The sequence below is a fragment of the Theropithecus gelada genome, chromosome 16, assembly GCF_003255815.1.
Source record: "Theropithecus gelada isolate Dixy chromosome 16, Tgel_1.0, whole genome shotgun sequence".
Lineage (NCBI taxonomy): Eukaryota > Metazoa > Chordata > Mammalia > Primates > Cercopithecidae > Theropithecus > Theropithecus gelada.
This window is the reverse complement of record NC_037684.1, coordinates 64,101,206-64,116,139: the sequence shown is the minus strand read 5'-3', so window position 1 is coordinate 64,116,139 and position 14,934 is coordinate 64,101,206. Positions and strand designations below refer to the sequence as shown.

At 49.5% G+C, this 14,934-nt stretch overlaps 1 protein-coding gene across 1 annotated transcript in view; it reads right to left on the bottom strand.

Annotated features, from left to right (window-relative positions):
- Positions 1-14,934, bottom strand: part of DNAH2 (dynein axonemal heavy chain 2) — a 123,379-nt gene that overhangs the window by 11,945 nt on the left and 96,500 nt on the right. Inside the window, exons 64-73 of the mRNA XM_025362511.1 lie at positions 6,353-6,517; positions 5,674-5,799; positions 5,380-5,528; positions 5,242-5,308; positions 5,002-5,152; positions 4,638-4,786; positions 4,323-4,456; positions 4,036-4,180; positions 3,693-3,892; positions 1,726-1,852 (exon numbers count right to left, since the gene is read on the bottom strand). Of these exons, the coding sequence (XP_025218296.1) occupies positions 1,726-1,852; positions 3,693-3,892; positions 4,036-4,180; positions 4,323-4,456; positions 4,638-4,786; positions 5,002-5,152; positions 5,242-5,308; positions 5,380-5,528; positions 5,674-5,799; positions 6,353-6,517 (1,413 nt within the window). The remainder of the gene's footprint in view (positions 1-1,725; positions 1,853-3,692; positions 3,893-4,035; positions 4,181-4,322; positions 4,457-4,637; positions 4,787-5,001; positions 5,153-5,241; positions 5,309-5,379; positions 5,529-5,673; positions 5,800-6,352; positions 6,518-14,934) is intronic.

Sequence of the window (14,934 nt, the reverse complement as noted above, 5' to 3'; positions counted from 1 at the left end):
TGAACTCCTGATCTCAGGTGACCCACCCTCCTCGGCCTCCCAAAGTGCTGGGGTTACAGGTGTGAGCCACCGCGCCCGGCCCAAAATGGGTTTTGTATGAGAGTGAAGAGATGAATACAGGGATCCTGGGGAATAAACGTGGGGGTCTAGGACTCAGACCCTGCCCTTAGCCCTCACGGTTCAAATTTAGGAAGCTGGCGCCCTCTGCTGGTTGCCTGGTAATAATGTCTCCAACCTAATGACTTCTTGGTAGCCTGGCCTTCATAGAAGCACAAACTGTTTACTCATTCATTTGCTCACTCGCTTATTCATTCTTCTTAACAAACATTTATTGTTCACCAACTATGCATTTTAATCATTGGGATGCATTACTGAGCAAAATGGAAAATATGTCTGCCCTTGGGGATTTTGTTTTCTAACATGGGATTGTGAACCCATGGGCAGACTATGAACCAAAAACGTAACCAATAAGTAAATTATCTAGTATAGCAAAGATGGCAGTGCGATGGAAAAATAGGATACTCTGAGGAGGGTAAGGGAGACTGGTTGTGTTGAGGGGAGTTTGAAGTATAAATAAGAAGATCTAGGTCGCACTGAGGTGAGGTTTGAAGGAGATGAGAGACGGCCAGGTGCACACGCCGGGGAGTAGGCTTCCAGCAGAAGGCACAGCCATGCGAAGGCCCCGAGGTGAGACGTGCCAGGGGGGTTGGGGAGGGCAATGAGGCCTGCGTGGCTGGAGTGGAGTGGGGGCTGTGTGGTGGGAGGTGGCACCTGCCATTGGGAGCCCGTCACAATGGCATCCACTTTAAAAGGACCTCTCAGGCCGGGCAAAGTGGTTCACACCTATAATCCCAGCACTTTGGGAGGCTGAGGTGGGAGGATCACTTGAGCCCAGGAGTTCGAGATCAGCCTAGGCAACATGGTGGGATGCTGCCTCTACAAAAACTACAAAAATTAGCCAGGCGTGGTGGCACAGGCCTGTGGTCCCAGCTATTCCAGAGGCTAAGGTGGGAGGATGGCTTGAGCCCGGGAGGTCGAGGCTGCAGTGAGCCAAGATCACTGCCCCTGCAGTCCAGCGTGAGTGACAGAGCGTGACCTCTCTGGTTGCTGTGTTGAGAGTTTGGCGTGAGAGGCGGGAAGTGAAGGTGGGAAAAGTAAAGAAAATGTTGTCTAGGAGGGCGGGAGAGTGCAGTATGGTTGTCCAGAAGCCTTAAGGGCCTCCTTGGGGTTCATGATCATGGACTTAAAGCGTGTTCAGTCACTGTGGATGTGTTCTTCCCCGGCCATGTTCAGTGCACGGGCCACATAGGGACAGAGGGGCAGAGGAGCTGGAGCTAGCCAGAGTGATAGACGCAACAGAGAGAGGAGGAAAACGGGGGTTGAGGAACCTGTGAGGGAGAGATTGTGAGGGTGACCATGGAACTCAGGCTAGGGAAGGAGTGTCTTGAAAGGCAGTAAAAAAGTGGCAAAATCAGGCCAATCTGTGGGTCACAGGTGAGACATGCCACAAAGCCCAGCCTGTACTGAGTGCAAAGGGGCGCATAGCAAGTCACCTCCGCAGCCCCAGGGAGCTCACCATGCACCTGATGCTGGCCTGGATTTTCTCAGCTCACTCACTGATGCCGTGGGCCTGACCCTCTGGGTCTGGAGTCCTTGACACACTTGACCTTGACCATCCCCAGCCTTGACCATCCCATCCTGGGATGTGCTCTCTGCCCAACTCACCACACCCCCACGTAGAAAGAAGTTGTATTCATCCATGTTGAGCTTGCCAGAAGTCTCCAATATTTTGGCACACATATGAAAACTGAATAGTAGTTTGTGGCGTTCAAAAAGGGTACGGCAGGTGTACCTGGGAGAAAGGCAGGGAGGAGGGAGGGACAGGATGGAATGGGGGCTGATGCTCCACATGAATGCTATGATCCTACTATCACACAGCCTCACACAGAGGACCTCACCAGCCTCTAATCCTAACCTCCTGGAAACAGCCAAGGACTCAGGGGCCTAGAGATAATAATTTCCCAGAGTTCACTTATTATTATTATTATTACTTTTTGAGACTGAGTTTCGCTCTTGTCGCCCAGGCTGGAGTGCAATGGCACGATCTTGGCTCACTGCAACCTCCGCCTCCCAGGTTCAAGCAATTCTCCTGCCTCAGCCTCCCGAGTAGCTGGGATTACAGGCGTCCATCACCACGCCTGGCTAATTTTTGTATTTTTAGTAGAGACAGGGTTTCACCAGGTTGGCCAGGCTGGTCTTGAACTCCTGACCTCAGGTGAGCCGCCCACCTCAGCCTCCCAAAGTGCTGGGATTACAGGAGCGAGCCAACGTGCCCAGCCATTCACTTATAATTAGTCATTCAGTTCCATTAAAAAAACAAACATTCATTTTTCCCCTACTATCTTGCCAGGCACTCTGCTAGGTCCTGAAGACACAAAGATGAATAAGCCGCAGTCTCGGAGAGGACAGAGAGGCTATTGGTTATGATGTCCCTGCCTGCTGGACTCAGGGAAAGTTTCCGAGAGGAGCTGCTCCAAGGTGCAGCAGAGTTTTCTGGTGGCATGGGAGAGGCAGAGAGGTCACAGCATCAGCAAAAGCATGAGATGGGCACAGCATGCAGGGCAGTCAGGGATGCTCAGGCACCCAGTGCAAGGTGGGAAAGGTGAGGCTGAGGCAGGAGAAGGCCAGGTCATGAGGGCTTTCGTGGGCCACCGGGATCAAGCAACCAACCACTGGCAGTCAGACCCGGGAAGCAGCATGGTCGGATTTGCTCAGGTGGGCAATGCAGGAGGGTAGGTTCAGAGGGACAGTGGGTAGAGGCAGGAGGACCTCTAGGAGACCATTGTGCAACTCAGAAAAAAGGATCACCAGGGCCAGAGCTAAAGTACAGCCAAGCAGTGGGAAGATGGGGAGGGAACAGTTTGCAGAAATATTCATGAACAAAACCCGGTGAGTGCTTTGAAAGGGAAGAGTCAAGGATAGCTCCCAGTTTTTGCCAGGCATGGTGGCTCACGCCTGTAATCCCAACACTGTGGGAGACCATGGCAGGAGGATCCCTTGAGCTCAGGAGTTGGAGACAAGCCAGGGCAACATAGGGAGACCCTGTCTGTACAAATAAAAATTATAAAAAATAAAGGATAACTCCCCATTTCTGGCTAGGGTGACTGGGTCGTGGGCGTTGGTGCCATCCAAGGATGAGGAACCTGAAGAGGGAAGAGAATGAGTTGGATCTGAAGCGAGTTGAGCTTGAAGGGTCTGTGGGATGTCAGGGTAGAGAAGTCCAGTTCCTTGCTACTCAAATGTGATCCACAGACCAGGAGCAGTGGCAGCCCCTGGGAGCTTGTTAGAGTTGCAGAACCCCAGGCCCCACCCCAGACCTGCCAAATCCTAACCAGTATTTTCACAAGATTGCCAGTGTGCTACCTGCCCGTTAACGTTTGGACAGTGCTGGTATCGCCAACAGTTGTGTAGACAAGTCCAGTGCTCAAGGGAGGGCTACAGACAGAAGATGGGGAATCGTCAGCCCACAGGTGATGGTTAAGCCATGAGAGCCAGGAGCTACTGGGAGGACATGTGCCGAGGGACAGCAGCAGGCTGAGAGCCGCAGCGTGGGAAAGCATGAAGGCGCAGTGGCCAGAAGAACCACGGCCACTCGGCCTCCGGGCTGGGGCATATTGGGGGCACCCTCAGACCTGTAGACAGCGTAGGTGTGGTAGTCGTTCAGATAGTCAATGCGGTCCTCCAGCTTATTGCTGCGGTGGCTCTTGTCGATGCTGAGGATGAAGAGGCTGATGTAGGCATCCAGTGAGAACTGGTACATGGGGTCGATGCAGCCCATATCATTGAGCACGAAGAACAGGATTGATGCCCGCTGGGCACACGGGCGGTAAGCCTGCCAGCGGGGGAGTGGAATCAGGGCCACCGAGGGACATGGCAGGGAGCAGGGGCTCAGGGAAGGAGGGGTCTCGAACCGTCATGATGGAGTTGCATCTTGGATGGCTGGCGGGAGGCAGGGCTGGAGGGCCAGGAGCTTACCTCCCGGGCCAAGTCAATGTTGATCTCTGTGGTCTCACTGGTCTCCAGCTGCTCAGTCACCTCTGTGGCCGTGATCTTGGAGGTCTGCAGCGTGTTCACCAGCTGCACGTCATCCAGCAGGGAGCCGGTGGCCTCATTCAGCAGCCTAGGGGGAGGCCCAGAGGCACATGCAGCAAGGGGTTAGGGGGACCAGGCTCCCTGGGATGCTGTCGTGCCTGAGGTAGACTGGGTAGAGGCTGGCTGGGAGTAGACCTGTGGGGCGGTGGGAGGGGGAGGCAGGGCCTCACCGCAGGATCTCATCCTCCAGCTCCTTGAGCTTCCTCTTGCCAGCCGCGATGTTGATGACCAGTGAGTCCTTCTGCTCCTCCAGCTCAGGCCGCTCCTTCCTCACCACGATGCCCAGCAGCTGGGCCTCCAGGCCCTGGGGCATCAGCACTCACAGTGAGGGGCTCTCACCCCTTTGACCTTCACCTTCCTCATCCCTTTCCACCTCGAAAGACCCATCATCCTCAGCTGCCCAACACAAGCTTATCCCTTTTCTCAATCCTTCCCAATTCTTCCTGCTTCACCCTAGCTCAGTCTGGACCTCAGCCTGCACCCACCTGTTCTTTAACAGCAAAGTTAACGATGGTGGTCTTGGCTGAGGTCTCTGGGCTGTAGTGGGGGTTGGAGAGCTTGGTGGTGATGTAGAAACGGAAACTGGTATTGTATTCCACCTCCTTATCGCCAATGCGCATCAACAGCCGACCACCTGCATCCACAGAAGGGTCAGGGGCAAGGACTCCATGTGACAGGTACCGGCTAACCCGTCCCCCACCGGCATCCAGGGGCAGTGACTCGGCCTGTCCTAAGGCCCCAACCCAGGGCTGTCTGAACAGAGGGACAGGTAAGAACAGGACACAGTCAGAGAGCCAGTCCTTCCCTCCCTGGCATCCCACTCGGCTGGTCTTGGGGACTTGTCCTGACCGATTCGGGCTACAGATTTGTTGAGCACGGGGTTGAGTGTGGGGTCCAGATATTCCTGCACATTCTGAAGTAGCACAGGGTATCCAAACTGAATGGCGTTTTCTAGGATTCGCAGGTAATCGCTCATCTGCAGGTCAATGATCTTCAGGCCCTAGAGAGCAAGGGGGAAGGTGAAGGAACACTGCGGGAGAGGTGGGGCCTCAGGAAGAGGGGGACTAATCCGGCCCCCCAGCCTCACACCTGGCCTCCTTCCATGTTCTTAATCCATTTCAGGGCCTGGGCCTGAGGGTCGATCATCAGTGCCCACCTGGAGGGGGAGTACAGGTCAGAGGCGAGGCCCTCTCTCCCACGCCACCCCCACGCCCAGCAGCACCTTACCTGTTGCCTCGGGTGACGATGATGCCGTTCTCCGTGGAGAAGGCATCTGAGGGCAACCCTTGGATGTTCCAGTCCCGGACTTTGGTAGGATTGGACAGGAAGTTATCAATGGCGAAGGAAGGGGAGCAAGGAACCTGAAGCTCCCAGATCTGAGGAGAGAAAGGCCCCAAGCTTTAACTTGAAGAGCTGAGCCCAGCAGCCCCTGCGTCTTCACGCTATCTCTTAATATTTCCAGAGGTCCTGCCCCCAGGCCTGGTTTCGGAGCTCGCTTATCATACCTGAGCCCCATCTCACCTTCCGGATCCAGATTTGGTTGACAATCTCATCCCGGTAGTTGGTCAGGAAAGGTCCCATGTAGGACAGGAAGGCAGCTGCCAGGAGACAGTCCCCGACCAGGTAGCCCAGGTCCTCCTCCAGGCCCTGGCGGACAGGAGGGAGGGTAAGCCTGCCTGGGCCCCGGCACTCTGGGAGACTCTTGGAATGCTTTTGAAGGCACCCTCCTCTGGACACTGTCTAGTTCAAAGAGGTTCTTTCTTTCCCCTAAACCTTTGCGTCCTGACAACTCTAGCCTGGTTCTAATTACTTTCGAGTTCTCTATCTCTAATGGCAATGTTTACATTCTGGTGATAAGGCCCAACCCTTTTGCGAAGCCAGGAGCTCACTGAGAGCAGAAACACGATGTGCCATGTCTGTTTTCTATCTGGTCAGTGGGCTACATCAAGAGTCCTTGTGTGTGCTTCACAGCCCTATCCAAACACGGAAGCAGATCCCTAATGGTGCTAAAAGCCTTTCCTTCCATTGCTCTCACCAAAGGTGTGCAGGGGGAGGGGAAGAGCTCCCACACCTCAGTTCTTAGAGTTCCCTATACCCAGGTGTCCCGGTTTTCCCTGACTGCCCCTTAAGCTAAAAGGGATGGGTCTCTTGGAAGTGGTGAGCAGAGGGAAAGGACACCAGGTGGTATAGTCGATCTCACCTGGACTGTCTCCTCCCATCTGGCCTTCTCGCCTGCCAACCCCGACACCAGCATCCCGGCTCGCTCCAGCTTCAGCTCCATCTCTTCAGACTTCTTACGAAGCTCCTCCTTCTGTGCCAGCTTCTCGTCGTACTGTTTCTTCAACATCTCCAGTTTCTCAGCTACCTGGGAGAGATTGGAGTTTAGCGCATCAAACACAGGGCTTGCAGCCAGATTGTTCTCGTTCACATCATGACTCTGCCATTTTGTAGCTTTGTTAATCTCTTTGAGCCTCAAAGAGATTTGTTTCCTCATGTTGTAAAAGAATACCTACTCTATAGGGTTGTCGTGAAGAGTAAATTGAGATAAAATACGTGTGATGAGGTGAATTTTCTTCCCCTTCCTTCCACCACCCTTTCCTAGAAACCAGAAACTACGTGGTAGTTTCTGGGTAGCTGGGTAGGGGGCAGAGACCTCTTAAAGCATAATAAAACCACACATGAGGCAGGTGGCTCACGCCTGTAATCCCAGCACTTTGGGAGGCCGAGGCGGGCGGATCACCTGAACTTGGGAGTTCGAGACTAGCCTGATCAACATGGAGAAACCCCGTCTCTACTAAAAATACAAAATTAGCTGGGTGTGGTGGCTCATGCCTGTAGTGTCAGCTACTCGGGAGACTGAGGCACGAGAATCGCTTGAACCCGGGAGGCAGAGGTTGGGGTGAGCCGAGATTGTGCCATTGCACTCCAGCCTGGGCAACAAGAGTGAAACTCTGTCTCAAAACCAACCAACAAACAACCACACAAGATAGATTGGCAAGTGAAGTCCAGACAGCACATAAATGACTGCCACTCCATGCTAGAGGCCATACCTAAGGTGGAACCTTGAAAAGGGAAGAAAGCGCGAGAAATGAACCCAAAAGCTGTTAGAGGGAGACTCCATTCGAGACAAAGGGCTGGCTGGGTGTGGTGGCTCATGCCTGTAATCCCAATACTTTGGCAAGCCAAGGCAGAAGGATCACTTGGGGCCAGGAGCTTGAGACCAGCCTAGGCGACATGGTGAGACCCCACCTCTATTCAAAAATAGAAAATAAGAACAAAAATAAAAAGACAAAGGACCAAGTCCAAGGTCCCACACTAGAGATGGAGGCCTGGGCAGAGCTTTGTATACTAAAGAAACTCCTCTCAAGTCATTGCCACCTGTGGACTCTGTTGAGGTTGGAATGAAAATATATATATATATATTTTCACTGAAATCTGAAAGAGAGAACTGATAGAGCCTTGCCCCAAGATCTGTATATGTGTATGATCCTGTATGTATATCTGACCGGCCAACAGCAGTTGTGCCTGGATACAGACTGTATCACTGTCCTCTTCATCATGAGGAATATGGGGTGGGGGGTTACACATAGCATTTACATGATACATGTTCCCTTTCCTGCTGCCACCTCACTGGGAAAGGCAGCCCACAATCGTGAAAATAGTTCCACTACTAGAAAGTAGAAGTAGCTCTGCTTTAACTGAGTGATTCTGGTAAGTTTCAACCTTTCGGAGCCTCGCCAGGGTTGCTGTGGGTAAGGGTGATGTGGGCTGTGGCATGGTGTGAGGCACACAGCAAGCAAGCCTTACCTGGCCCAAGCACTTGGAAATGGGAGAGATCACTCTCCAAAAAATATTCTTTAAAACAACGTGGAGGGCCAGGTGCGATGGCTCACGCCTATAATCCCAGCACTTTGGGAGGCCAAGGCAGGCAGATCACGAGGTCAGGAGTTCGAGACCACCCTGACCACTATGGTGAAATCCCATCTCTACTAAAAGTACAAAAATTAGCCAGGCATGGTGGCGGGTGCCCGTAGTCCCGGCTACTCGGGAGGCTGAGGCAGAAGAATTGCTTGAACCCGGGAGGCGGAGGTTGCGGTGAGCCGAGATCCCGCCACTACACTCCAGCCTGGTGACAGAGCAAGACTCCATCTCAAGAAAAAAAAAAAAATGTGGAGATTCAAAGTGTCACCTTCTAGGGAGTGTCTGAATCTGCTGTGATTCTGGGGGCTGCCCGAAAAAATAAAAACAAGTAAAAATAAAGTGTCACCTTCCAAGGACACTAGGTTCAGCCTTGGTAGTGACCTGATAGACACCATTAACACCTAAAGAAAGAAGGTATCACTCAGGAGGCACGTGCTCATCTGGCCATTCAGAAGAACACTTGCTGGGAGCCAGCGGGGGTTGCGCCGCAACCCCACACGTGGGTGTCGGGTCTAACCCTGAGGGAGCCCATGCTTCAGGGGTCTTCGCTCCAACACCTGCCAGTCACCAGGATCATGTGATCCAGCTGGGCCCGCCCTCATCACCAACATTCTGACTGTAATTTCACTTCCCGTGGAGATTTGTCAATAGGGAGGCATCCAGGCTGCTCGATAGTTCTTTTCATTTTGTTTTGTTCGTTTCTCTTTTTTTTTTTTTTGAGACGGAGTCTCGCTCTGTCTCCCCCGCTGGAGTGCAGTGGCCGGATCTCAGCTCACTGCAAGCTCTGCCTCCCGGGTTCACGCCATTCTCCTGCCTCAGCCTCCTGAGTAGCTGGGACTACAGGCGACCGCCACCTCGCCCGGCTAGTTTTTTGTATTTTTTAGTAGAGACGGGGTTTTACCAGGTTAGCCAGGATGGTCTCGATCTCCTGACCTCGTGATTCACCCGTCTCGGCCTCCCAAAGTGCTGGGATTACAGGCTTGAGCCACCGCGCCCGGCCTTTTTTTTTTTTTTTTTAAGACGGAGTCTCGCTCTGTCGCCCAGGCTGGAGTGCAGTGGCCAGATCTCAGCTCACTGCAAGCTCCGCCTCCCGGGTTCATGCCATTCTCCTGCCTCAGCCTCTGGAGTAGCTGGGACTACAGGCGCCCGCCACCTTGCCCGGCTAGTTTTTTGTATTTTTTAGTAGAGACGGGGTTTCACCGTGTTAGCCAGGATGGTCTCCATCTCCTGACCTCGTGATCCGCCCGTCTCGGCCTCCCAAAGTGCTGGGATTACAGGCTTGAGCCACCGCGCCCGGCGACAGTTTTATTATTATTATTATTATACTTTAAGTTCTAGGGTACATGTGCACAATGTGCAGGTTTGTTACATATGTATACTTGTGCCATGTTGGTGTGCTGCACCCATCAACTCGTCAACAGTTATTTTTTTTATAGACAGTTTTTTTTTTATAGACAGTTCTATATTTCATTATTTATTTTATGTGCAGTGGTGGTGGTGTCATTGTTTATTTCTTATACAAGAAATACATGTGGCCGGGTCTGGTGGCTCATGGCTGTAATCCCAGCACTTTGGGAGGCCGAGGCGGGCAGATCACGAGGTCAGGAGTTTGAGACCAGCCTGGCCAATCTCTTTTTTTTTCCTCAAAAAAAAAAAGAAAGAAAGAAAAGAAAAGAAATACATGCACGAGATTAAAACCTAAATGACGTAAAAGAGGTTACAGGAAAAGTAGCATCTAGACCATCTTTCCCACAGCCAGACTTCTTCCTCTGAGGCAAACTACTTTGTTTGTTTGTTTATTTTGAGATGGAGTCTCGTTCTTGTCACCTAGACCAGAGTGCAATGGCACAATCTTGGCTCACTGCAACCTCTGCTTCCTGGGTTCAAGCGATTCTCCTGCCTCATCCTCCTGAGTAGCTGGGATTACAGGTGTGCACCACCACACCTGGCCAATTTTTGTGTTTCTAGTAGAGGTGGAGTTCACCATGTTGGCCAGGCTGGTCTCAAACTCCTGACCTCAGATGATCCTCTGGCCTCGGCCTCCCAAAGTACTGGGATTACAGGTGTGAGCCACCGTGCCCAACCATGGCAAACTACTTTTTAACCACTTTTCTTTTTATTTATGCTGGTTGTTACTTCCATATCTCTGAAAAATATGCATATGCCTCTATTTTTAAAGTATGCTAATCTCTTTGGAGCTTTAAATTTTTAAAAATTATTATGAAAACTTTTAAACCTAGAAACACCCATCAGCTAGATTTCACAGTTAGCATTTTGCTATATATATTTCATCTACTTGTTTTTTGCCAAAGTATCTTAAAGTAAATTTAAAACTCATGAAATCTCAAGCCTAAATACTTCATAACACATCTCTAAAAGTAATAATAATAAGGACATTTTTCTGCATAACTACAACACTATTATACCTAATAAAATCTTTGTCATATCTCAGAAAATAATTTTTACTACCTGTGATTTTTTTTTTTTGAATAGTGAATATATTTACATAAATCAAAATCCAAAAGGAACAAAAGTGCATATGGTGAAGGGGAAGTCTTCCTGCCATTCCTGAGCCTGGTCCCAGACCCTGCCCTAGTTTCCCATGTAGCTTTCTAGAATAGTCCATGCACAGAATTGTTTATATATAAAGAAAACAAGCACGGTGAAGGCAGGGACTTGTTCACCACTGAATCCTTAGACCTAAAATAATGCCCAGCACTCACATATTTTTTTGAATAAATATATATCTTTTTTTTTTTTTAGACAGAGTCTCACACTCTCGCCCAGGTTGGAGTGCAGTGGCGCCATCTTGGCTCACTGCAACCTCCACCTCCCAGGTTCAAGCTATTCTCCTGCCTCAGCCTTCCAAGTAGCTGGGATTACAGGCGTGCACCACCACGCCTGGCTAATTTTTGTATTTTTAGTAGAGACACGGTTTTAACATGTTGGCCAGGCTGGTCTCAAACTCCTGACCTCCAGTGATCCACCCGCATCAACCTCCCAAAGTGCTGGAATTACAGGCGTGAGCCACTGTGCCCGCCCTGAATAAATGAATTTTAATCAGTGGTTATATGCTATAACACTGTTTGTACTTTACTATTTTTTTTTGCTTGTTTCCAAATCAGTTCTTGTGAGCTGTCTCATTGTTTTTAGCAGCTGCAAAATACTCTTGTGTGAGATTGAACTATGATTTATGTAACAAGTCTCCTACGGATACACATTTGTGTTTTTCCAACATTCTGCTATTAACAATGCTGTAATAAATATCCGTGTACAAGGCCGGGCATGGTGGCTCATGCCTGTAATCCCAGCACTTTGGGAGACAGAGGCAGGAGGACTGCTTGAGGCCAGGAGTTTGAGACCCCTGGCAGCACAGCAAGACCCTGTCTCTACACGCCCCCCCCAAAAAAAAAAAACTACAAAAGAAAAAAAAGTAATTCATGTACAGGCATAAGCACATCTTCACACTGTTATTTCTTATTCCTTTAAATTTTGTTTACTTTGTGAATTTTTGAATAGCTATCAAAAATTCAAAAGGTCCAAGGGCGTGAAGGTATGAAAAGTCTTCCTTCTAACCCTGTTCCCCACTCAGCCAGGTTCCTTCTTTAGAGGCAGCCAGTGTTACCTGTTTCTTGACTCTCCTTCCGGAGGTATTCTATACATATACAAGCATAGTCTATAGTGCTGCTGCCTGGTGTATCCATTTTAGGCTATTTCTTTCTTTCTTTCTTTTTTTTTAGACAGAATCTCACTCTTGTCACCCAGGCTGGAGTGCAATGGCACAATCTCAGCTCACTGTAGCCTCCGCCTCCGGGGTTCAAGCGATTCTCCTGCCTCAGCCTCCCAAGTAGCTAGGATTACAGGTGCCTACCACCACGCCCAGCAATTTTTTTTTTTTTTAAGTAGAGACAGGGTTTCACCATGTTGGCCAGGCTGGTCTCAAACTCCTGACCTTGGGTGATCCGCCTGCCTCAGCCTCCCAAAGTGCTAGGATTCCAGGCATGAGCCACCGCACCTGGCTTTATTTTATCTTTATTTTTTGAGGCAGGATTTTGCTCTGTTGCCCAGGCTGGAGGACAGTGGCATAATCATAGCTCACTGCACTCTCAAACTTCTGGGCTCAAGTGATCCTCCCACCTCAGCCTTCCAAGTAGCTGGAACTACAGGTGTGCGCCACTGTGTCCGGCTAATTTTTTTCTATTTTGTGGAGACAAAGTCTCTCTATGTTGCCCAGGCTGATCTCGAACTTCTAGGCTCAAGCAATCCCCCAGCCCCTGCCTCCCAAAGAGCTAGGATTACAGGCATAAACCACCAAGTCCAGCCTGAATTGTGCACTTTAAAATGGTTATAATGATATATTTTATATGTATTTTACAACGATCAACCCCCTAAGAAAAGAAGGTATACATATGTGGATTTATAACCCCCGATCCAGTAAATGCTTGATGGTTGGATTGTATCTCTTATATTAATCTATTGCTAAAGATTTCTCCTAGTTAAATTTAAGTGCACAAGTTATAGTTCCAGATAACTGACATTTTGGTGGAGCTAAAACCAAGATTTTCTCTATGTATCCTAATTGCCTCAAATGCTATTGAGTTTCTTCTATGGTCTCTGGCAACAGTAATAACCAGAATTTTGGCAACATAATTTTATCTGCAAGCTGTGCATGCCTTATTAAGACCCTTGAATTCTATTTGAATCTCAAATAATGCTCATGAGAGACTTCATTCTGAACTAATACAGCCTCTGAGGTCCTGAGGAACAACATCCTTTTCCAGGGAGAGACAGCCTACCCAGAGAACCCCCACCCCGCTACAGTCCAAATGTTCACGTCTCACTCAAATTCATTTTCGAACTTAATCCCCAGTGCAGTGGTGTTGAAAGGTGGGGCATCTGGGAGGCGATTAGGTCATGGGGGTGGGGCCCTCAGGAATGGGATTAGTGCCCTAGTAAAAGAAGCCCAAGAGAGCTTGTTTGTCCCTTCTGTTACGTGAAGACACACCTAAGCATCATCTATGAGGAACTGGCCCTACCAGACACTGAATGTACTTGCACCTTGATTTTAGACTTTCCAGCCTTCAGAACTGTAAGATATCAATGTCTGTTATTTATAAATTACCCAGTATTTTGCTATAGGAGCCCAAATGAACTGAGATAACCCCTGAGCTGAGACTGAGCAGAACAGGAAGTTGGGGAGGATGATTTGGGGACTTTAACTTCAGAAGGTTGAATTCTAGATTTTTAACTCACAAAAGCAAGATTAGTTGATTTCGAATTTCCATTTCTTTGGACTTTAGTTTACCAAGGGATTTATTTAATCTTTGAAATTTAATTTCTCCCTGGGGGTTATATTCAAATTTGTGGAATTTCTGTGTATGGTTATTATTGGAGTGTTTTAATGCTGTCATTTAATTGAACTGCATGGCCTCTGATATGTTATGTTGGACAATGTGACTAGCATAATTTGGAATGCAAAATAGGAAAAAAATGTGAATATTCTACCTTGGGGATACAGTTGCCCTGAAGTAGATTAAGACATAATTTGGAATGCAAAATAGGAAAAAATGGGAATATTCAGACTTGGGGATACAGTTGCCTTGAAATATATTAAGATTCTGTTCTGACCCATTTCAAAGCCTTCTGGGGCCCTATCTGCGCCACTGGTTTGTAACCCTTGTTGTATATCAGAACTAGCTGACAAGTGAGTAATGGCTAAAGCTATTTACTCAAAATTTTTTTCTGATCTGCAACGTAATTGGGCTCTGAGCCTCTTTTCAGACCTGAGCCTCAGGTCTGAAAATGCATAAGCATTCCCACCTCTGGTAGGCTCTGACAGGAAAGCTTTTAAAATGCTGATCCTTAGGCTCTGCCAGGGATTCTTACTTAATTGAGCTGGGGCAGGGCCCAGGTATCAGCACAGTGCCTAGTTGTGAAGTTCTATTAAAAGGTACATTTGGGGGTGGGCATGGTGGCTCACACCTGTAATCTCAGCACTTTGGGAGGCTGAGGTGGGCAGATCAGATGAGGTCAGAAGTTCAAGACCAGCCTGGCCAACGTGCTGAAACCCCATCTCTACTAAAAATACAAAAATTAGCCGGGCGTGGTGGCAGACACCTGTAATCCCAGCTACTCGGGAGGCTGAGGAAGGAGAATCGCTTGAATCCAGGAGTCAGAAGTTACAGCAAGCCAGGATCGCTCCACTGCACTCCAGCCTGGGTGATAGAACGAGACAAGGTCTCAAAAACAAAACAAAACAAAAAGGGTATATTTGGGCCAGGTGGGGTGGCTTACCCTTGTAATCCTAGCAACTTGGGAGGCCAAGGCAGGAGGATTACTTGAGCCCAGGAGTTCAAGACCAGACTGGGCAACATGGTGAAACCCTGTCTCTACAAAAAATACAAAAAATTAACCAGGAATGGTGGAGTGTGCCTGTAGGCCCAGCTACTCGGGAGGCTTGGGTAGGAGGATCACCAGAGCCCAGGAAGTTGAGGCTGCAGTGAGTCGTGATTGTGCCACTGCACTCCAGTCTGGGCAACCGAGTGAGATCCTGTCTCGAAAAACAAAAAAAGAGCCTGTAATCCCAGCACTTTGGGAGGCCGAGACGGGCGGATCACGAGGTCAGGAGATCGAGACCATCCTGGCTAACACGGTGAAACCCCGTCTCTACTAAAAAATACAAAAAACTAGCTGGGCGAGGTGGCGGGCGCCTGTAGTTGCAGCTACTCGGGAGGCTGAGGCAGGAGAATGGCGTAAACCCGGGAGGCGGAGCTTGCAGTGAGCTGAGATCTGGCCACTGCACTCCAGCCTGGGCGACAGAGCGAGACTCTGTCTCAAAAAAAAAAAAAAAAGAAGAGAGAA